Consider the following 24,027-nt stretch of genomic DNA (forward strand, 5'->3'; position numbering starts at 1 on the left):
TACCGAGAGCAGAGCGGCCCGAGGGGGCGGGACCGCAGCCGGAGCCGCGCGACCACTCACTTTTGGACCAAGTCGAGCGCCGCCGCTGATTGGTCAGCTCTACTTAAAAGCCCCGCCCAGCAGTTTAACTTCGCTGTGACTCCACAGTCTATAACTTTCTGGTGGAGGAGTGAGAGGAGCTGGACAACACGAGGAGACCCAAACTCCACAAAACTCCTACAGTTTATACACGCTCAGTCTTCATATTCACATATATACATATTCACTGCGCACACAGTTTTTAAAAGAGTGTTTTTCTGTGCTTTAAGAATTAAGAATTTAAGAATTAAGCACAGAAGAGTTATTGAAAAAAAAAACTTTAAAACAAAGTGTAAGGTAATTTTACCATTTAGTCATTTTACTGGAAAGTCCTAATACTCTTCACCAGTTTGGCAGCACTTAAAATGAAATTTACCCCAATGAATGACATTGTCCTAAAAATAATTACAATAAATTATATAGTAATGTTCTTTTAAGACCATTTCGTACCACTGATAATAGTAACACAATAACAAATGAAATTACACACTTCTAAAGAGCAAAATAATATTATCAATAATGAAAAAAATACAGAATCAAACTGGAATATATCAAACAAAAACACTTTCATAACCACTATTTTTTAAAAGTTGACATATTAGCTCACTGACACTAATGTTGTCTCCTTGCTAGGTAAAACAATATGCAATAACAAAGTCAGCAAAAAAAAATATATTTATATTGGGACCAAGTCAGTAGATTGTAGCTACGAAAAGTTGATAACATAATTATTGCCGTACTTATGACCTAATTTATGGCATTTTATGGCCTAATTTTGTTTGTCCCACATATTGTATATCATTTATTCATTTATGTAAGTGGTTATTGCTTTATTTCACTTGGTTTGATTGTGTTTCAGATAAAACAAATATCTGCTCACATGAAGTTGAAGTTATGTACTGCTGCACAATGTCGACACAGTCATTGTTGTACATATTTTAAATTTCTCTTTGTAGCAGAGGGAAACAAATATTAGCCAGCTATTACCATTACTATTAGCTAGCAGTTTTGAAAGCACTGAGGAGTGCTAGTGGGGGAGGAGACTGCATGTCTAAAACGTGCTCTGGTTGCTTTAGTACACAGGTTCTTCACTTCTGAGGGTAATGCTGAAACCCTATCAGAGCCCGCAGACAGATAAAAAGCTAAATAGATAAACAGATAGATAAATCCAGATAGATAAAGCAACAGGCAGTTAACAGTGTGCCGTGGTACGTTACAGTAACCCAGTTTTGAATGCTTCCTTTGTGGTTAATCAACACCCAGCACTTTCGATATCTGTAAAACGATCAAAGTCTGTAGTAATAAACTAAAGTAGCCTATCCACTGCTGAGAATGATTAACTGTAGTTTTCTTTACTTGGCAGCCTATATAACATGACCGTCACCTAGTTTTAGGCTGGAGTGGTTTAGCTATAGAAGTGCAGGAAATATATTCTAAACCTTCAAAACCTCTGGTCATATCTGAGCTCTGCACTCACTGAGCAGTGCTCCTCATAATGAGCACTACTGCTTCAGCAGCAGCCCAAAAATGAGGACCATGTGAAGGAATGCCTCATGCCTCACCCCCTTAGTCACTAAACCGATCCAATACCGCCCTCTATGGGTCTTAAAGGGTTCTTTTAATCAGAAAGACATAAAGTACGTCTTGGGCACCATCTAACGTTCAAAACAGGTACTGAGCATATATTTATATACCCTTTCTGTCTGGCTCCCATCTGCTAGCTGCATTCTCCATCTCTCATTAAAGCATCAAAGTGGACCTCAGTAACACACACACACACACACACGCCTGTGGCTGCGCTGTGCACAAATTCAAGAGTGTCAAACACTGACAGTGACTTTGTTTTACCCCCACACACACCGCCCCGCCGCTGGGTGGAAAGGGGGTCGGCTCTGCTGGGCCGTTCCAAAACATTACATCACTTTACAGTAATGAACATTACAACTGCAGGCCTGAAGGCGACCCTGCCATCTACAGACAATTCAGCCCAGCCACCAGCCTCCCTTGCTCCACACATCGATTGCATAACAGAGCCCTCAGGAGCCGAGGAGGCTTTTTTCTGGGAACCGGGTTAAAGGGTGCATCCAAAAAAAAAGAAAAAAAAAAAAAGAAATACAACATACTGTACAAGACAAAGACAGCAACCACACCGATGTGTGAAAGTGTGTTAAAAATACAGGAGTGGAAAATAGAGCTGGCCTTGGAGGAGTTCAGATTTTTGTGGCCCGGCTGCAAAACACTGCCCTCATTTTTTGGCACGACAAAAGAAAGCTATAATATGTTACACAAAGATGATTCTCATCTTTTTTGACTACCTAAAATGAAGGTTCTACAAATTCTTTCTTTTTGAGGAACATTAAAAATGTTAAATAGTGAACTTTTAGAACTTTAGGGCTAGACCTAACAATTAATCTTACATACTCAGCATGCATCCTGAAGAAAGCCATGGCTGCGCCCCAATTCACACACTTCTACACTTTACTTACTATATCAGCATGCATCCTGAAGAAAGCCATGGCTGCATCCCAAATCACACACTTCTACACTTAACTTACTATGTCAATAAATGCACATCTAATGGTGGTGCACTATGTTTAATATACTATTTAGTGTAGTGTTGTGTGCATTTTGGAATACACCCCGTTTTGTTGAGTGCAGCCATTGTTCCGCAAATCAAACTTTTGAAAATGAATGATATTTCCATAATCTATGATGTCGCTACATACACATCTCTATTACAAACATTGTTTAAAGCTCAAAGAGCAAATGAAGCACCTTCTTTTTTTTTTTTTTTACGAGTGTACTACACACACAGGCATGCACACTCACTCATTCTTGAGCACACATACACGAACACACAAACATGCAAGAACACACTCCCATACAAATGTGCACGAGTCAGCCTCTAGGCAAATGCATGTAATAAAAATGAGTCTTTTATTTTGATGAAAAACAAGTTTGTGGGCGAGCGTCATGCCGGCACATAATTCCGCGTTTTTGAGGGAAGCACGCGAGCCCACCACACATTTGAAATAAATTCATAATATACTAAAACAATGTTTACAGTCCTGACCTGGGCTGGCCTTGAAGAAATAAAACTCCTTCAAAGACAGGGAGGAAATTATAAACTAATCATAATATTTGTAGGCAGTCGCACAGAGAGAATAGATTGGTCTGACGTCAGCAGCTCTTGGCCGAGGCGTGAAAGCGGACATGCAGTCACTACTTAATAGCCCTCGCTTCCCTGTGAACTCCTCAGGCCAGTTTAAAATGCTCTGGCCACCCTCTCTCTCTCTTAATTTGCAAGGAAAATGGTCTGAAATTGCTGTGTCTAACTGGTTTAAAATGAAAGGGAGGGTTGATTGAAAAAGTTCTCAGCTCGGTTCTTTGGTTTCTTAGCTCAGGTCCTTTTGTCTGAGTATTGCGACAATGTTTTGAGCTAGTGTGGCCCTCTCTTTCAGCACAGAGAGCTTAGCGTGCTCTATGGTGGCAGAAAACTGAGGTAGCGGAGAAAGAGCGGCTAGAGCCTGTCCTGCAGTCTGGGCTTTGGTGTTGGCTAGAGAGGACAGGCGGTCCAGTTCCGTCTGGTGCATGGCGGGTAAGCTTGGTGCTGTGGAGAGGGCACACAGCTGTGTGTGTAATAGCTGTGCCCACTGCAGGGGCTCTACCCACAGGTTCAGATCTCCCTTCTCGAAGAGGAACTCTTCATCCTGTAAAGAAGACAGAAAAGAAATTAACTTAACTTTCCTATAGTCTAAAATGAAGTCAATTAACTATGAAATGCTAATCTGTACGATTAACTTATGATTCCAAATTCAAGTACACCAGCATTTAATCCAACCTACACAATATGTCCAAAGACACCCTTTCTTGCATTTAGCTATTTTAGTTATTTTGGACCCACTCATCACACAAACTTGCAAATGCACACAACACACAGCTTATCTTGTTCCCATAGGTAAGTATTGCCAATAGAATAGGAATCTCAAAAGCATATGAACCTAAAGGCACCATGCCTAATGCAAAGTGTGGGATAGAGTGGTATAAAGCCCCCCAGTGCTGAACTATATTCTAATAGAAAATCTTCCAAACGTAAAATACAATCTGATAAATACTGCACTGCACAGAATCACTCAGGTTTGTGGACAGTGGAGTGGGTGGATGCCAGTGTTTCAGGGTGTTTCCATGTCTATTGTCTTGAATATTATCAAGAGGAAGATGGATGATCACAAGCCATCAAACCAAGCTGAACTGCTCGAATTTTTGCACCAGGAGTGTCATAAAGTTATCCAAAAGCAGTGTGTAAGACTGGTGGAGGACAACATGCCAAGATGCATAAAAACTGATTAAAAACTAGGGTTATTCCACCAAATATTGATTTCTTAACTCTTAATACTGAAGAATTGCATTATATGAGGTCTGGAAGCTCTGCATCTTTTTTGTTTTTTTTTCAGCCATTTCTCATTTTTTGCAAATAAATGCTCTAAATGACTATTTTATTTGGAATTTGGGATAAATGTTGTCTGTAATTTTACTCAAATATATACATATATATATAGCAAAATTAGAGAAACTGATTCAGAAACTGAAGTTGTCTCTTAATTTTTTCCAGAGCTTTTTTTTGTCTGTTCTCTAAAACTCAATCAAACTTATCAAATTTTTTTGCCTTCCTTAGAGTTATTGACTGCCCACCTGACTGGCCTGATATAGATGGATGTTTTAACCTCAGGTTCTCCTGTCACCTGTTCGTCCAGACTGATGAAAGTCTCTGGAAGTCAGACTTCCATGTCATCGACCACAGATCAGATTTTTTATCTTTTACATGAAAGTTTATATGAACTCTAATTTTCTAAAATTACTTTTTAACAGTATTTTCTAATGTGTCTGAGCAGAGGAGGATGGGTCCCCCCTTAAATCTTAGCATTGATAGTACATGCGATAGTACAAGGTAAATATGAGCCTTGGTTCCTCCCAATGTTTCTTCCTCCTCCAGCTCTGTGGGAGTTTTTCCTTGCTACTCAGTGGCCATAACCCCCATAGCTTGTCATCTAGCCTCACAGTACAAAGTACACAGCTAATAACAACATGCACACTACCATAGCATACCATATCCTTACCAAGTCAGGTGTGTCCGCACTGCCCAGCTCCACCTGGTCATCTCCCAGCAGCCACTCAGTCAGACTAATCACACCAACTGCCACTTGGCCCCACACCTGGAACAGCTGGCACAGGAGTTTCACCCCAATCTCCAGAGCAACAGGAGAAGAAACAGGTCCTGTGGTAACACCTGGTGGAGGTAGGGGCATAAACAGAAAGACGTGTTATTAAGGAGGGATAAGGGATGGCCCTCAACTGCTGAACTTTCTCTGATCCGCTCTGAATTGTCCTGCTCCAGCCTTTCAGGAATCATCTGGGTCTGAAGGAACCTATTTTAGCCCAGCTATGTCCATGAAAATAAGGTCAATTTTCAGACGTTAATAAGCAGTTTAGGTTTCTAGGGAATGGGTTCTTTCTAAAGTGGTGCAAAAAAAGAACGCAGAAGACACTTGTGTCCTGAACAAAACAAGGCTTCTTTGAATCTTCTTACAAAAGTGGATTCTGTCTTGGCTGCTATATATAAACTATATATACATTTATGTTTAAAGTTTCTTAAATGAAGCAAGCAAGGAAGTATTTGTGAATTAAACAAATGGTCATAAATTATAAAGCCTGATTAAAACTCCCCTATCCCTATATAAAGGGTGTGAGAGCATACCTACAATGAACATGCCAAACATCAAGCAATAGGAACTAGTACTGTGTCCCATGACTTTTGCCATGCCCCATAGAAGCTAAAGAATGCTGCAATGACATGCAGGATATGTGTGTGTGTGTGTGTGTGTGTGTGTGGCCTCCTACACTGATTGGGGATGTGATTTGTGGCTTGTCTGTTCACACAGAAAATTTTTAGCCAAATTCTAGTCTTGATCATTACCACCCACTGCACTGTCCACTGTGAGTGGTAATGCCTTCTATTCCTGGTATGTACACTGTGACACTGAGGATGTGGAAAGATCTGATACAGATTCAAAATCTTCAATAAATATTTGTTTTTAATAAAAATTAAATCTAATGTCCTTTTTTCCAACTTCAGATACATCATCATGTCAAAAGAAAGTAACTTGTGAGACTTCCATTGTAATAATATTTACACCCAGCTAAAAAGATTGCTAAGAAGATTGCTAAGAAGTTAGTTGTGAGTAGTCTCAAAATGGTGACCAAAGGACAAGGTGATATGTTGACATTTAAGTAGAGATCAAATAAGACTGCAGTTTGTGGCATGCACAGAACATGTGAGATAAATCAGTGGGTTTTCTAACACCACACCAATTACAGTTCTGATCTGGTGTAGGGTAAATCATGGTAAGCTTGGCACTGAAAAACTTGGCCTTACTTAAACATTAAAACATTGCCAAGAACCTCTACAACATTTATTAGACAACACCTCATAACCTATACAGGTGTTCCCTGTCTTTTTTTCAGGTAATGGTAAAGGTAAAGGTTCATGATGAATTACAATCCATTACATTATGCCACTTCCTGTGTAAATCCCAAGTAGTGGCTGGAGATCAATCCATAATTAAGGGCCATGCTGAACACCTCTGCTCTCAGAGGTCTTCACGCTGCCAACTGAACCCACAGGCAGCAAAGCAGATGTGTCAGAGAGCTTAGTTTTTAATATATTATCCCTTTCCACTGAGTGGGAGAGCAGTCCCACCGTGCAAGCTGCTCTAAATGTGTGATCTGCCAGGACGGAAGATGGAAAGCAGAGGCTCAAGACTTCAAGAGGCCACCTTCCCTTTTTTATTCCCCACATGCAGCGTGTGTGTGTTCTTGTCTCTGCTGGCCGTGGAGCTCTTCCAGAGCGTTGCAATGATAACCACACATGCACCGGACACACCGCACGAAACACCGCAGAGCACTTTGAGGTTGGCCACAGCGCGCAGGCCTGCACGGACAACGGGTCCAGAAAAAAATCAGGATAGACAGAAAGACGGTAGACAGTAAGTTGAAAGAAAGGGAAGAGGGAGAGAAGAGCTGAGACTGAAACGCCTGCATGTGTGTGGGTGGATAATATTAACAGTCATCCAGAGCAGTGGTCAAAACCCCTGTGAAGTCTTTACTTTAATGACCCCAGTTGTTCATGCTTCAAAGCCCTCTCTGTGGCAACGTGAGAGTGAGTCACCGCGTGTTTGTTTTGCCTGCTGGCTTCCCTTCACCATCTCCGCAGCCGTCTGCAGCCAGCAGTCACCGGGACCTGCCAGTCAAGCCAGTCAAGAACCGCTGGAGGAGGGCAAAGCGACACCCCCTAACGGCCGCGATACCCTACCCCCTTCTATAGCGCGCTGGGAAAGTACTGCGGCCGGGAGAATGCGTATCGCCTTTCCTCGTACAACTGCAGCGGGGGGGAGGGGGAGGGATCAAACTGACATTGAGGGAATGCAGAAAGCTGTTGATTGTACACTATTAGCGCCGATTCGAGGAATCCGATCAGGACCGGCATGGGCTTTTCTCCGGCTAACTAACAACGCTCTGGCCAGGGCTCTGATGTCAGAGCCTCTATTCATCCCTTTGGAGGGTTGGGTGGTGGTTGGGGAAGCGTGGGCCTGCGGGGCTGGAAACAGGCCAGGCCCAAGCACACCAGCACCCAGACATTACAAGGCATAATAGGAAACTCAAGCTGCTTTCCATTTCGGCCCTTTTCTGTGGTTTCACACTTCACTAACGCGATTTCCCAACCTCTCCTCGGCTTACACAACGCCCCCGCTTCTCATGGCTCTCTCACTCTCACTCTCCTTTACTGTTTTTTTTTTTTTTTTTTTTATATCGGTTTGTGCTCCTACTTGAGCGTGTTTGTACGCTGTGCACATCCGTGTTTGTGTTTTGCGTCCGCCCTGAAGTGCTGGCTCGTTCTCGGAGAGGAACGCTTTTTTTATTTGAGAGCTGTTGCACGTGTTTATGTTGAAGAAGCATGTGATGCTTCCGCTCTTTCACACCCGAGTTGATGCAATTTGACTAAAAACGTGAACTTCAGCTGCAGCGCGACAGCAGACAGGATGCTGAGGAACATGCGAAAAGATGCAAAATGCAACTTATTTCCACAGCAACTAAGTGATATTAAACATTAGAGTCAGTGTTAAAAGTACAGACCAAATGGTACTCTCCAAAGGAAAGACAACAGGTCAATTGGTGATACAGACATGGGCACCCAAGGCTTAATGATGTGATCCATGAAGGCCTCATCTAGCAACTGTACTAGCTAACTTGTGGAGGTCTTGTGCAGTCCATGTCTAAGCAGGTTGGTTTTAATGTTATGGCTCATTAGTATATAGATTAAATGGACATATGCATTAAAATTAATTGCAGCTATTGTTTTTAGCTATGTGAGGTACATTTTTGTATTACAGATTTGTGATTGGTGCTATATAATCTTCCACAATATATTAGCTACATTTGCCTTCAACATGACTTCAACTACTGTTTTTTTGTAATGAGTAGTTTGACGCTGGTGAAAGAAAATAAAAACTAAAACCAACTGTTTTTAGCTAAATTAGTCTTGTAACCCTAGGTAAAAAAAAAAAAAAGACAGACCCCAAAGGCCTATTACATACATACGTATATATACACATAAACTGTAAGGTGGTGGACTATTCTCCAGCAGTGACACTGAGGTGTTTAAAAACTCCAGCAGCACTGCTGTGTCTCATCCACTTGTACCAATACAGCACACACTAACAATACACAAAACCATGTCTGTGTCATTAAAGTGCTGAAAATGACTTGCTAAGAATAAGGAACAGGGTGAAAGGAGGATAATAAAGTATGAAGAGAATAAGAAAAGACTACAGTCTGTAATTATATATACAGACTGTATATATATATATATATATATATATATATATACGTATATATATATATATATATATATACGTATATATATATATATATATACGTATATATATATATACATACACGTATATATATACATATATATATATATATATATATATATATATATATATATATATATATATATATATATATATATATATATATATATATATATATATGAGTCCTTTACTTTAACTCATTTAATCCCTAAATGACATACACTCATATGTGTGTGTGTGTGTATTTATCTGACTTTATTTATACAATGTAGGTAAGCTGCAGCTGTATTTGAGCAAATGTATACACTGCATTATATCTGTTTTATTGCTATTTTATATTTGCATTGTTCATTGTAATCTTCATGTTTTTTTTTATGTAGACAATTTAAAGATCTGTCTATTCTGGTGCATTTACAGTAATGTTAATTAATGTACACTGTCCCTGTTAAATAAACAATTAAATAAATAAGCTAAGGAAGTGCTGGATATAAAGCCATCTGCATTTAAAAGTGTATTTTCTGCTTCTATAGTTCTGCTTCAACCATTTCATCAATGTAAAGGCTTTGCTAAAAAGTTTTTCAAACCTATACCTAGTTCTGACCTAATTTATAAAAAATACAAGCTGTGAAATGGTTGTGAACGCACGATTAGTCATCTTTTATAATCACCATCTGTTTACATATTCTGTTGACCGATATTTCTTAGACTGATTCACCCTGAGGGGTTTGTTTAATATCTCAGCCTCCACACAGTATGGTTATAGTTGTAAAGTCTCCAAATGAAAGCAAAAATAAGTCCATGCCTGCTTTTATAAACTCATACTACACATAATACACCTGTATAAGTTGTAAGGCCTAACGGTGGGTGTCAGGTGGATGTGACATAGCATTTCTGAAAGTAAATGTACATTTAATATTCCAGCACAACTCGACAGGCGTGATAGAGTCACATGCACACTGGGAATACACCAAAGAAGGCATTACTTCCCACAGTAGACAGGACAGTGGGTGGTAGTGGTAGTGAAAAGAGGCATCTAGACACACATTTTTCAGGTCAGGTTCCGTGTTCTTTAGTTTTTATGGAATAGGGCAAAAGCATGGGACACAATGCTAGTTCTGATGCATATCACATGTTAAAAACCTAAGAACCTAAAAACATGTTAAACCTATTATTATTTTTTTTTTTTTTACTTTTTTTGTACCAGCCCATTTTCAATAAATCACATGCAGATATTATTGAGTTGTGTGTGCATCAGATGTTCTTTAATCTGATATTTAATTGTTGGTAAACAGTTGGTACAGGACACCTAATATTTTCATTTATAGCACAGCTGTTTAGGTTGTTTAGGTTGGTAAAAATATGATCAGCCTTTGACAATATATGTATATCCTCCTGAGACCCTGACTTTAGGATCTAACAAGCAAAAAACAATGTCTTTAATTAGAAATTGTTGTTTATTTTAACATTTAACAACTACGGTTTACCAAATATTGTAAGTCGCTTTGGACAAAAGCGTCTGCCAAATGTAATGTAATGTAATGTAATGTAAAAAAACAAGTCCAAAAACAACCTTTTATCTTTCGACAGTAAGCAGAGCAAAAAGAACATAAGGAGAATAGATTCAAACATAAAATTGGATGAGAGTTTTGTATCTCTATGTTTTTGTCTTAACTGGCTGTAGAAATTTTTGACTGGGATTCCCACCTTCTTGATTTCAAACAAACGGAGTGTTGAATGTTGTCATGTGGCCACTAGATGATACAGCAATGTGTCCGTATGAGGACAAAGGGTTAAAGTTCTGCAAAATTATTAAGTATAATGTTGCAGAGAAGCAGAAATGTGATGTCCTCATATGAGGATGCAGGGTCTTAAGAGGATATAATAATTTATAAAAACTTGTGCATCAGGCTGTGCCCCATTTACCCCTATTCCTCTGATTAGATCACTAGAGTACTTCAGTTCAGTGAGGAGACTGGGTGGAACTGGGAGTTTAAGCTTCTACATTTCCACCACAGGCCCTGCTGTGGGAAACTAGATGGAGGGAAACAGCTTCCAAAAGCCTGGCACTCATCTTGCCCTGGAGTCCTTGAGAAGTGTTGTTTTGGGGAGCTTCGCCGGGGCTGCTTAGACACGCAGCCGAGCTGAGATTCCAGAAGGCACAAAGCTTCATTCCCGTAATCGATCTATGGGAGTCGTGGGGCTGGAACTAATTAAAAAACCCTTTTTTGAGTAACGAGCGAGAGGGGCTTTGGTGTGCAGCGAATCTGGGATGTGAGTCGCTGCAGCTGGCCGAGTGTCGGGTGTCTGTGTGTGCGTGAGTGCGTGCGTGTGTGTGGGAGTGAAGGGTGGTTAGCGAACAGGGGGTTGTTTCTGTGAAATCAGAGACGTTTGTGACCTAGAGAGCGCCAGCGAGTTGTATGTTGGTGTAAGTGACGATAGCAGAACATACACACAAACAGGTCAACATACACCCGCCCAGACCTTTCCAGCAGTGCGTTAGTCAGCCGCACTGAAACTGAGAGGTGACTGGATGGAGGTGTTGAGGCAATGACTTTCTTTTATTTGTTTAATTTCTAGGAATTCCCAATATGGCCCAATCCCAGTTCCTAAACCATAAGACTGCAGACGCAGATGTTCTGAATGTCTTTTCGAATGAGCCAAGCAAGCAAAACGTGCAAAACGAGTGCAGCAGTTATTTATATCGTCTTATCTGTTCTCGTTTGCAGGAACAGTGGAACCGGCAACGTGAAGCGAGTGTGGGTGAACTTGCACAAGCTCTAAACAGAGCTTCCACTTCGGGAACGGAGGTGTGCAAGGGCTGCGGGAAGGAAGTGTCGGTGTGAAGGAGAGTGGTATCAAGGTGAGAAAACAACACGTCGCTTTATAGCTTTGACTTCCTCCACAGAGCTACGGGAACTGGAGGCTAAAGTAGGTATACAGGCACACAAACATCTTTGCCAGTGACAAGATACACAATTTCACAGACTCGTACAAAAGACAAGCCCAAATTAAAAGAAAAACTTAGGAGAGTATGGAAGATGCAAGCAAAACAAACATATGCACACATACAAAAACAATGTTTCTTACTTTTCTTTGCCTTTTGACTATTTTATTGCAGACAGTATGAACCCAAGATACAGCTCTGGAAAAAATGATGAGTTTGATTGAAATGAAAATGATCTGATTTTACCAAATTAAAAACCTCTGCAATATAATCAAGAGGAAGATGGATGATCACAAGCCATCAAACCAAACTGAACTGCTTGAATTTTTGCACCAGAAGTGGATAAGACTGGTGGAGGAGAACATGCCAAGATGCATAAAACTAGTATTAAAAAACAGGGATATTCAACCCCCAAATATTGATTTCTGAACTCTTAAAACTTTATGAATATGAACTTGTTTTCTTTGCATTATTTGAGGTCTGAAGCTCCGCATAGTTTTTTATTATTTCAGCCATTTCTCATTTTCTGCAAATAAATGCTCTAAATGACGATATTTTAATTTGGAATTTGGGAGAAACATTGTCCGTAGTTTATAGAATAAAACAACAATGTTCATTTTACTCAAACTTATAACTATAAATAGCAAAATCTGAGAAACTGATTTAGAAAATGATTTGGTGAGCTGATGAGCTGTATACACACACAAAAACAGCGTTTCTTACTTTACTTTGACTATTTTATTGCAGACAGTATGGACCCAAGACATTTCTTTTTTTTTTCGTTTGGTCAACGTCATTTAATTAGTTAATGTACATTAATTCCTGCTTTATTTTAGGCCTGTATTACATTCCAAAACAAATTGAGACAGGGGATTCTATGGCTAACAATGAGGGGAAAAAAATAAAATGACGTGCAGAGAATCTCCAGCTTGTCAACAAATGCATGTGAAAATTGGTGAAATGTTACATTTGTGTGCATAATGTGTACATTTCTCTCTCTCTACAGTGCATGATATCATTGCATGATTCATTACAGGAATGTCAGGGTTTCTTAGAGAAACAAGAAAGGCCTTTTTTTCCGCATTTTTCAACAGACAATGCTAAACCACATGCTGCACACATTACAAAAGCATGAAACACATGTCTGTGGAAGAAGAGGGTAGCCCTGAGCCTGTACTGTTGCACAACTTAAGATTACACCTAAAACATCAATCGATGGCAGCAGTCAAAGAAAGTGACAAATGCTGCATAGTCCTTTTTTTGGATGTGCTGAAGTTAAGCAGACAAAACATTCAATAAAATAGCTTGGGTTTATACTGTCTGGGATCAATGAAAGTCAAAGTGAATGTAAGCTTACTGGCTTTCACTGTGATACTTACAATACACAACACACAAAACTCAAAACTGGATCTCTCTATCTATAATTACTAAGAAACCTACCAGGTGGAGACAGCCATCGTCTGACACATCAATGCAAAACTTAAGGCCTCCTTTAAGACAGTTTACACCCTCACCTGTCTAGAGAGAGCGTTACTGTATCACCCATGTGTCCAGGAGTTGAAAGGCCTGGGGTCTGGACACATTACAGCATGTTTCTAAGTGGATGAAAACTACCTGAATAAAGACAAAAAAGGAACTGAAAGGTCATCTTAGTGTTCTCTGAGTTCTCTGTGTTCTTCTGTGTGTTGAACACTTTATTCTAGTTTAACCACTAAAGACTAATAGCGTTTTCCCGACAGATCCGCTTTATGTTGTCCTGATGAATGAACGAGGGAATAATCATTTGCACCACAAAGCGAGCCCTGTTTTAGCGGATGGGTGATCCACTGATCGATTCGGATTCCTTCTGGGTTATTTATTACAAGAAGAAAATCAGGCTACAGTTGGTGCACACATTACTGTGAAGACATTAGCTGCCTCAGTAGTTTGATAGTGCATTTAACCTTAGAACTGTTCTCAATATTCCAGAATAAAAGCCAACAACAACACAGGCCGGGGTAATGCGCGCAACAAACGCTGGCCTGCTTTAAAATCCATTTTCGAAACGCTGGATTCAGATGTTGAACTTGGACTTGCTGATGGGAAAAACTTGCTTGCGCATTTAGCCGTTACTGAAGTAATAACTTTGCATTCTAGTTGCTGGTTTAACAATCAGTCAAACTTCGATGCTGTAATGGCTAATGCAGTGGAACGGGGAGGTTCTCCATATCTGGACTCAGAAGGTTCAGAAGTTCAAGCTCACAACCTGTTCCATTTGTGATGCAGGCTGTACTCACAATAGACATTAATTACCACAATTACTGAGGCAATTATCGTCATCATAACAATATGTACACTATGCTCTGGTGTCCCAAATGAAAGTTGGCTGTTTGGAGGTGAAGACAGCGTAATAGCATTTATTCTGGTCTCTGCTCTACTAGTAGTTTTACACCATATGTGTAAAACAAAGTGGTCACCAACAATGGAGTGCTACTCATCTTTTTACATTTTTTGTAAATGTAATATTGGAGACTATTGAAAGCTATTCAGGAACACATGGAATTATTTTGTAAACGAAAAAAGTGCTAAACAAACCAGAATATGTTTTATACTTTTGATTTCTCTTAAGCTCTATCCAGACGGGATTAGTTTTTCAGTATAAAAAAATATTTCATACTTCTACTCAAAAGTATTAAAAAAAAAACAAAAAAAAAAACAGGAGGACCAGTGAGTTTTTTGGCTTTCTCAGTCACGTGACATCGCATTCAGTAGCTCCTCCATTTCCACTGGTTATTTAGTTTACATGGATCTCCATGAAAATGCACACCCTAAAGTGTAATTTCAGTGTGTGGCAGTGAATAAACAGCTATTTTATTAAACGTGAGGTGACTAAACTCAGAAATGTGCGTTCGGACAGAACCTTATTACCTTACGATCATGAGTTCAGCACAAAATAAAAAGAAGGTAACTCAGGTAGCACATACATGGTTGTTCTGGATGGGAATAAATTCACAGAGAAAATTAGCCCAAGACCTCCTGAGAAACTAATCCCGTTTGAATAGAGCTTAAGTACCACATTTATCTTTGAGGACAGATCTGCACACGCTTGGTTTTTTAATCTCAGTGTCTTCATGAAGGAGAGTCACCTGGAATAGTTTTATCAGTGTCTTGAAGGAGTTTCTGGAGGTGCTGAACAATAGTTGCTGCTTTTTCCTTCACACTGTGAAGATCCAGCTCATCCCAAATCACCTCAAATCACCATCTCAGCTGGGTTTAGATCAGGGGATTGTGGAGGCTCTTTTTTTGTTTACTATGTAATTCCATACGTGTTTAGTAATAGTTTATGTCTTTAATATTACTCTACAATACATAAAGTAAATTAAATCAGTGGTTTTCAAACTGGACCAAACTTAAACTTTAATGTACCACCTACAAGTCTATATTTCACAGGAACACATGTAGCTACCACACACACATGCTTATTATACACATATACACGTCATATCTTTTGACAATTGTTCTTCACCTGTTGTGTGGAGCTTGCCCGCTTTTGCAGTCTGTTGTACAGAATTCCTACTGAACATAAAGTACTATGTATTGATTTTACTATAAAAAAACATATTTTGTTTTTTTTTTCAGTTAAAAAATAAAAGGTATAAATGCATAAAACAATGACAAATACAGCTCTGGAAAAAAATAAGAGACCACTTAATAATGATGAGTTTCTTTGATTTTACCAAATTGACAACCTCTGGAATATAATCAAAAGGAAGATGGATGATCACAAGCCATCAAACCAACTGAACTGCTTGAATCTTTGCCCCAGGAGTGGCATAAAGTTATCCAAAAGCAGTGTGTAAGACTGGTGGAGGAGAACATGCCAAGATGCATGAAAACTGTGATTAAAAATCAGGGTTATTCCACCAAATATTGATGTCTGAACTCTTAAAACTTTATGAACATGAACTTGTTGTCTTTGCATTATTTGAGGTCTGAAAGCTCTGCATCTTTTTTGTTATTTCAGCCATTTCTCATTTTCTGCAAATACATGCTCGAAATCACAATAGTTCTATTTGGAATTTGGGAGAAATGTTGTCTGTAGTTTATAGAACAAAAAGACAATATTCATTTTACTCAAACATATACCTATAAATAGCAAAATCAGAGAAACTGATTCAGAAACTGAAGCGATCTCTTAATTTTTTCCAGAGTTGTATTATATAGGTCTTTATATGTGACTGACCCATGAATAACTACTAAGCAGTACATGGCAGATGCAACAGTAACACATTAAATAAACACCTTTAACATCTAAACTGTCGAAATTTACAATTCACATTGTGAAGTGTACTTTATAATTCTACTATTTGCTGAAGAATTTTGAAGAACACTCTACAGAACACCATCCTACTTCACCTGACTTGAGGAAAAGGGTTTAAAAGTTTTAAACAGACAGTGCAGATAAGCCACGCATAGTGTAACACTGTATCTGAAAGCACTTCAAGGCACTGCTCTTCTCTCTCGAGCCTTTGCTCTCTGTGGCTAACAACCCCCCCTCTACACACACATACGCACCCCCGGGTGTTTCTTGTGTGTGTGAAGCTGCTTATCAAGCCAAAGATAGACGTGCTGGGGTTGACGTTTTTTGATGTGACTGATTTAGGAGGCCAAGTTGTTCCTGCTCTCTGCATCAACGAGTCTCACACCTCCATTTCAAAGGCCAGAGCTGCTGGTCCTCCTCCTTTCTTCCACACCTCAGTTCCTTTGCTCAGTCAAGGGAGGTCGTAAACAGAAACTCGCACTGCCCCACCCCCCCTTGCCCCCTGAGAACTGTAGCCTTTGGTACAGTTAATACAGTATCTGCCGGCCTATATCTACTAGATAAGAGAGATTACTGTAAAACAAACACTCAGATACACTGTCCAACTTTTTATGGATTGTAGTGACTTTATTTCAGATTTCAGGATCTCCTTCAGTGTGATTTTTTGGTCAACAATTGTGGAGATCCAACTGGGTACATTTGACCTATGCTGGGAATGTGTAGGTGTGTGTGTGTGTGTGTTTGTATGTGTGTGAGTGTGGCTATACCTGTGGTAAGTAGGTGTTTTGGCACATAACAGACGAAGTCAGCAGCTCTGTCTCGTACATCTTGATCTTCATCCTGCAGTAAGGTGAAGAGACTCTGCCACAGCGCCAAGGTGTGTGAGATACCTAAACACACACACACACATAAATAAAAACACAATATATACAAGTCCAAATCTTTGTGCTCTCTCCTTCTAATGAATGAAATATTCAGCTACTATCAAGTTGCACCCATTGCTGACACAGTTGTGCAAATGTACACATACAATTGCACAACAAATACAAATAAATTGGCCTGCAAAAGCATTCATGCCCCTTGAACTTTTCCACATTTGGTCACCTTACAACAGCAAACTTAAATGTATTTTATTGAGATTTTAAGTAATAGACCAACACAAAGTAACACATGATTGTGAAGTGGAACAAAAATGATACATGGTTTTGAAGTTTGTACTAATTTTAAAATTGTGACTTGCAAAGTTATTCAGCCTAACTTGAGCACTGTTCACTCCAAAACATCAAAAAATGGAAAACATTTTCTACAACCGCAAACCTACCAAGACATGGCTGCCCGCCCTCCCAAACTGACAGATCAAGCAAGGAGAGCACTGATCAGAGAAGCAGCCAAGAGGTCCATGGTCACTCTGGAGGAGCTGCAGAAATTCACAGCTTAGGTGGAAAAATCTGTCCACAGGATATAACTAACGCTACATTTACATTAATAGGCTGAAGTGACTGAAATCTGATTTTTTGCTCAGTGTAGTTCAGATCAGATTTGTTTATGGCTGTGTGAATGTGCCAAATCCGTTTTTTTTCTTTCTTTTTTCAAATCCGATTTGAGGCACTTTCATATGAAGTCCTAAATCAGATATGCATCCGATCCATGGACATGCAACATAAATGTGAACGGTCAAAAATCGGAATTCATGCATCTTTTTGCTCTGAGTTGTCTCTTAAATATGCTGTTTTTAGTTGTTGGTGAAGAAGGCGACGTTTGTAGATGTATTAATGTGCTCATGTAAGGCGTTTTAGGGAGAGATTCATTCATATTACACACAGATACAGCTCACTTACATTTGTGAATATGAACCGTCAAGATCTGAGCAAAAAATCGGATTTGAGCAATGTGGCTTGTAATGTGAACGTAGCTTTTAAGTCGTGCACTAACCAAACCTGGCCTTTATGGAGGAGTAGCAAGAAGAAAACCACTGTTGAAAGAAACACATAAGAAGTGTGATTTACAGTTTGCCACAAGCCATGCTGGTGACACAGCAAAGAAAACTAATGTGGAAGAAGGCGCTGTGGTCAGATGATACCAAAGTTAAACTTTTGGTTTTAAATGCAAAGCTCTGTGTGGCAGAACAGTAACACTGATCATCACCCTGAACACACCATCCCCACTGTGAAACATGGTGGTGGCAGCATAAATACAGGGCAATCCTGGAAGAAAACCTGTTGGAGTCTGCAAAAGACTTGAGACTGGGAAGGAGCTTCACCTTCCAGCAAGACAATGACCCTAAACATACAGCCAAAGCTACAGTGGAATGATTTAGATCAGAGAATATTCATGTGTTAGAGTACTGGCCAAGTCTAAGTCCTGACCTAAATTACCAATGAGTTTCTGTTTCAAGACATGAAAATTGCTGTTCAAAGAAGTTATGTTTGGGGTTGTAAGGTGACAAGAGGTATGGATAGTTTTGCAAGCCACTGGACAAATAATTTTAGAAGAATCAATGGATGAGCATGCTTCCAAATACTTCTGTCCATATATTAAGTATCAGGATAAAATATCATCAAGACATTATCAAAGATGAAACACTTACCAAGCAGCAGGTTCGAAGCGGTCAGCAGAGTGGGCGTGGCCTTGACCAAAACCTCTGCAGCCATCAGTTTCACCTCCACTGGCCTTTCCTCACTACAGCACTGTGCCACCATCGCCCCCCAGAGGGCCACATGTGCAACTGCAGCCCCACCCAGCTCCTCCACCTGTGCACAAACACACCAGGACATGAGATAAATTTAAACTTCAAACCCTCCCCTCAATCATTCAGCTGCCCCCCCTCCCCCCTGCCCGCCCCCCAAAAAAACCTGAATCTCACGCATTTAAAAAGGTTTCTGCATTACGTTCATTTCACAGCAGCACTCGAATGACATCGTGAAGCCACTGAAGTCCACTCACGGCCCACGCTCGCCCACCCCCACCTCTCACACTTAGCAGCTAATCGTCTAATGGCCCTTCACAAACATCTCAATGACCTACAAACAACGCAAGCAGCTCTTAATAAAACGCTTACGAAATCAAGCTGAGCAATCTTTCCAGATACTCGTCCCACACTCACATATTCACTCGTGCCCTACAAACACATTAGCACACGAGTGCAGAACCCATGCCTTTGGAGTAGCTCAACAAACCAGGAATGTTAAGCTTCATACAAGGTTAAGTACACGTAATCCGCTAGAGCAGACTTGGAGAAGTCTGTGTTCTCCAGTTGGACTTCCTCTGGCTTGCAAAAGTATTCATACCCCTTGAACTTTTTCACAATTTGTCACCTTACAAGCACAACTTGTAAAAATGTATTTAATTGAGATTTAAATAATAAACCAATATAAAGTAGCACATAATTGTGAAGTGGAACAAAAAGGGTACACGGTGTTCAAAAATGTAATCAAATAAAATTCTGAAAAGTGTGACGTGCATCAATACTTTGGCTACATTCACATTACAAGCCACATTGCTCAAATCTGTTTATTTATTTATTTTTTTTTGCTCAGATTGGATTTGGCCATCTTGACGGTTCACGTTCACAAATGTAAGTGACCTGTATCTGTGTGTAATGTGAACAAATCTGTCCCTAAGACGACTTACATGCGCACATTGATACGTGTATAAACGTCGCCTTCTTCACTAACAACAAAAAATGTATTATTTACATATTTAAGAGACGACTTGTAGCTTTATAAAGGGAAATGGATGCGTTAGCAGCTCATATGTGGAGCATCTTTTGCAGGAGTGGAGAGTAAACGGCTGGTCTGAAGTACATGCTCAGGTCAAGGAGGAGAAAAAAGGCTATGCGACTTGCTTTTGCTGTTTTTGCAGCTATAGCTGCACAGCTGCACCAAGAGATGTGTGGGTATGAGAGAGAAGAATGTAGTGCAAACGTAAAAGCAAAAAAACGCATGAATTCTGATTTGACCGTTCACATTCATGTCGCATGTCTATGAATCGGATATGTATGAAAGTGACTCATGAAATTTTGACACGTTCACACAGCCACGAAAAATTCAGATCTAAGCCATATTGAACAAAATATTTGTTTTGAGTCATTTCAGCCTGGTAATATGAACCTAGCCTTAAGCCCTTATCTGGATGCGATTAGTTTCTCAGGGGGACGTCTGTGAAAAATATTTCACACTTCTACTCAGTGACAAAACTCTTGCATCCGACAATTAAAATTGCAATTGAAATAACAGGAAGACTAGTGAGATTTTTGGCTTACTTGATCACGACATCGCTTTCAGTAGCTCCTCCATTTCCACTCGCTGTTGTTTTTACGTGGATCTTCATGGAAACTCGTAACCAAAATGTAATTACAGTGAGTAGCAGTGGACAAATAGATATTTTATTAAATACGAGGTGACGAAACTCTAAATTTACTGGAGAACCACGGAGTTCAGAGAAAAAAAGTAGGTAATTCAGCCTGTAATTTTTTCAGAGGACGTCTGAGAAAAACACGTACATGGTCATTCCGGACAGGAATAAAATCACAGAGGACTCGCTATAAAAGAGAAAATTACCCCAGGACCCCCCTGAGAAACGAATTCCATCCAAATAGGGCTTTAGTAGAGCCACTTTTCGATGCAATTACAGCTGCAAGTCTTTTAGGGTATGTCTGGGGTATGAACAGCAAATTTCAGCAAATGTTTTACCACAGATGCTCAGTAGGATTTAGGTCAGAACTTTGACTGGGCCAATACTCTTAACACATGAATACTCTTTGATCTAAACCATTCCACTCTAGCTCTGGCTGTATGTTTAGGGTCATTGTCTTGCTGGAAGGTGAATCTCATTCTCAGTCTCAAGTTTTGTGCAGCTTCAAACAGTTATATATAGGATTGTCCTGTATTTAGCTCCATCCATATACATGGACGTCCATGTCTTGGTAGGTTCACAGTTGAGGAAAACTTTTGTGAAATGATGGATTGGACAGTGCTCCCTGTAGACGCTTAAATATCGGGATATGCTTTTATATCCGAACCCTGCTTTAATCCTCTTTACAACTTTATCTCAGACTTTTCTGGAGTTCATTTATCTTTATGATGCTAGATAATTGAAGGGGTATGAATACTTTTGCAAGTCAGGGTATCTGTCCAAAGTCTTTCCATTTAAAGTTTCTCTCTCTCTCTCTTTCTTTACCTCCCTCGTGTTCTTACTCTTCTTCTTTCTTACCTGCAGCTTCTTTTCTTCTACCAGGTGCAACATCAGTCGAGAGGCCAAGGAGAGGGCAGCACAGTGCAGCTCCAAGCTGAAACCCAAACACAAACACACACTGGTTTACTTATGTACACTTATGTCCCTTATATGTATACACGAATCAAGCATAACATTATGACCACTTACTTGTTTCTATACTCATTATCCTTTTTCAGCTACACTAAGCATACTGTATAGGAACACTCTGTAGTTCTATTATTACAAACTGTATCAGACTGTGTCCTGTATCTATTTCTCTGCATACTTTGTTTTCCCCCTTTCACTCTGTTCTTCAATGGTCAGGACACCACAGGAGAGACCCCCAGAGATCAGCTTTGATGGTGATTTGTGTGAGGGTGTGTGTTAGTGTGTGTTGTAACTGGTATTAGCAGCAGTGCTGCTGGAGTTTTTAAACAAACACTATGTCCACTCACTGTCCTCCACTCTATTAGACATTCTCACCTAGTTGCTCCACCATGTACAGCTCTGAAAAAAAATTAAGAGACCAAGATAGAAGAACACAAGCCATCAAATCAAGCTGAACTGCTTGAATTTTTGCACCAGAAGTGGCATAAAGATATCCAAAAGCAGTGTGTAAGACTGGTGGAGGAGAACATGCCAAAATGCATGAAAACTGTGATTAAAAACAAGGGTTATTCCACCAAATACTGATTTCTTAAACTTTATGAATATGAACTTGTTTGAAAGCTCTGCATCTTTTTTATTTAGTTTTTTTTGTTTTTCTAATTTTCTGCAAATAAATGCACTAAATTACAACATTTCTTTTTTTTATTTAATATGGGATAAATGGGATAAATTTTGTCCAGAGCTGTACAAAAACATGGGGTTTTACTCTGCAACAACAACTAATGCAAAGCCTATTAGCTTACAGTAAGCAAACATTAATTCAACGTTAATTGAAGCCCACAGTGGCACAGACACAGACATGCAGTGGGTAAAGCGTATTGAAGGCAACAAGCCTTTTCAGTGCAGTCACAAACAGGGCCTTTGTGCCATGTGCTGCCGCTGCCACCACCATGCTTCACTATTCACTACAGCCCCGTCACATAACAGGTGCCCCCCACATGCTAAACTACAGAGTGCCGGAGCCGAAATACACCCGGCAAATGTGCAATTACACAACGGCTCCAGCAGAAACATGAATCAAAGGACAACTGTGCCACAACATTACACAATCACACACACACATACACACACACAAGCACACACACTCAGCAAGTATTATGCCGTTGCTTAATCACAGGGCAACTGCCGCATTGCACAAAAACACCGGCATCATGTCACCGTGCACAACAAGACATCACAAATGATTTCTCAACTTTGATCCAAGCTGATTGGCCAGTGGCCAGCCAGAGGGACAGTCTGGTTTTAGATGGAAGGCCTTTGAAATCCTATACTACAGGGTGTGCATTCATACAGACCTGAAATGGGAAGGTGTGTGTCATTTAGGCTAGAGGCCCCTTTAGCCATCTATTGCAAAAACACACACACACATACACACCTGTTGCCAGGTGTGCAACCCCAGAATACACACACATACATATCCAGGACTCAAAGCCTAAAAATATATATATAGGTCCACCAATAGCTCCAATATCCTTCTTTTCAATAGACACATACAAACACAAACACAAACACACACACACACACACATGAACAGGCAACCACTACAAACAATACTGTGCAGATGCATAGAGATGACCACATACATAAACACACGACACACACACTCAGCAAGTTCGAACCCCCTTAACAGGTGAAAATCAATATCCTTCATGCTCTCGCTCTGCCCTGAATGGGTGATTGGCGTGTACCAGGGGCGCTACTCACCACAGGTATGTGTGGTCTCTTTCATGGTCAGAGCCCACATCTGAAACCATTCGGCTCCGGAGCGAAGCGGCCCTCCCTTTCTGCACACTGTCAGCGACCTTCTGCCACCGCTGCGGTCGCACCCGCGGTCCTGACCGCTGCTATTCATCAAGATCGAGTTTTCTCAAAGACAGAGCCGGTGCAGGCCGGTGGAAATCTTTTCACATCTTTTCTGGGCGTGGTGAGCGTTCAATAAAGCTACCTCACCTAAAAAACGTGAACGCTTGCTCACCGCAAATGAAAGGCAGCTGTGGATAGTTAGCACTACGGAAAGGTGCTAAGCTGTCGCTGCCAGCCGTAACTGAATGTCAGTCACATTGAAATAGCTGCTAGTAGTCCAATCTGATGTATAGCTTTATAACATGAAATGGAATAGTATCCCTCGATTTTTGCCATGTCCCACAGAAGTTACGCAAAAGGTACGCGCAGCACTGACATGAGATACGTGGGGTCTCCTACATTCAATGTAGCTGTGATTTCCTGCCGATTTCTTTCTGTTCACATGGACAATTCTGGCCAGATATAGCTGGTCATGATCAGAGGTGTGATGAAGTAATGAAGTACAAATACTTTGTTACGTTGGTTATCTATACTTAACTGAAGTATTTATGTTTCAGTCGAATTTTTACTTCTGCTTCTTACATTTTCAC

General features: G+C 40.2%; 1 protein-coding gene across 2 annotated transcripts in view; it reads right to left on the minus strand.

Annotated features, from left to right (window-relative positions):
* Positions 1-2,992: 2,992 nt before the first annotated feature.
* thada (THADA armadillo repeat containing) overlaps positions 2,993-24,027 on the minus strand; it is a 147,888-nt gene continuing 126,853 nt past the window's right edge. Inside the window, exons 34-38 of one of the 2 annotated variants that reach the window (XM_049481770.1) lie at positions 21,464-21,539; positions 18,840-19,002; positions 17,020-17,142; positions 5,196-5,365; positions 2,993-3,788 (exon numbers count right to left, since the gene is read on the minus strand). In XM_049481770.1, coding sequence (XP_049337727.1) covers positions 3,474-3,788; positions 5,196-5,365; positions 17,020-17,142; positions 18,840-19,002; positions 21,464-21,539 — 847 coding nt within the window. In that variant the 3' untranslated portion in view covers positions 2,993-3,473. Of the gene's footprint in view, positions 3,789-5,195; positions 5,366-17,019; positions 17,143-18,839; positions 19,003-21,463; positions 21,540-24,027 lie in introns of those variants that run through there. The other variant, XM_049481771.1, reaches the window with a different exon arrangement.

The sequence above is a fragment of the Astyanax mexicanus genome, chromosome 7, assembly GCF_023375975.1.
Source record: "Astyanax mexicanus isolate ESR-SI-001 chromosome 7, AstMex3_surface, whole genome shotgun sequence".
Lineage (NCBI taxonomy): Eukaryota > Metazoa > Chordata > Actinopteri > Characiformes > Acestrorhamphidae > Astyanax > Astyanax mexicanus.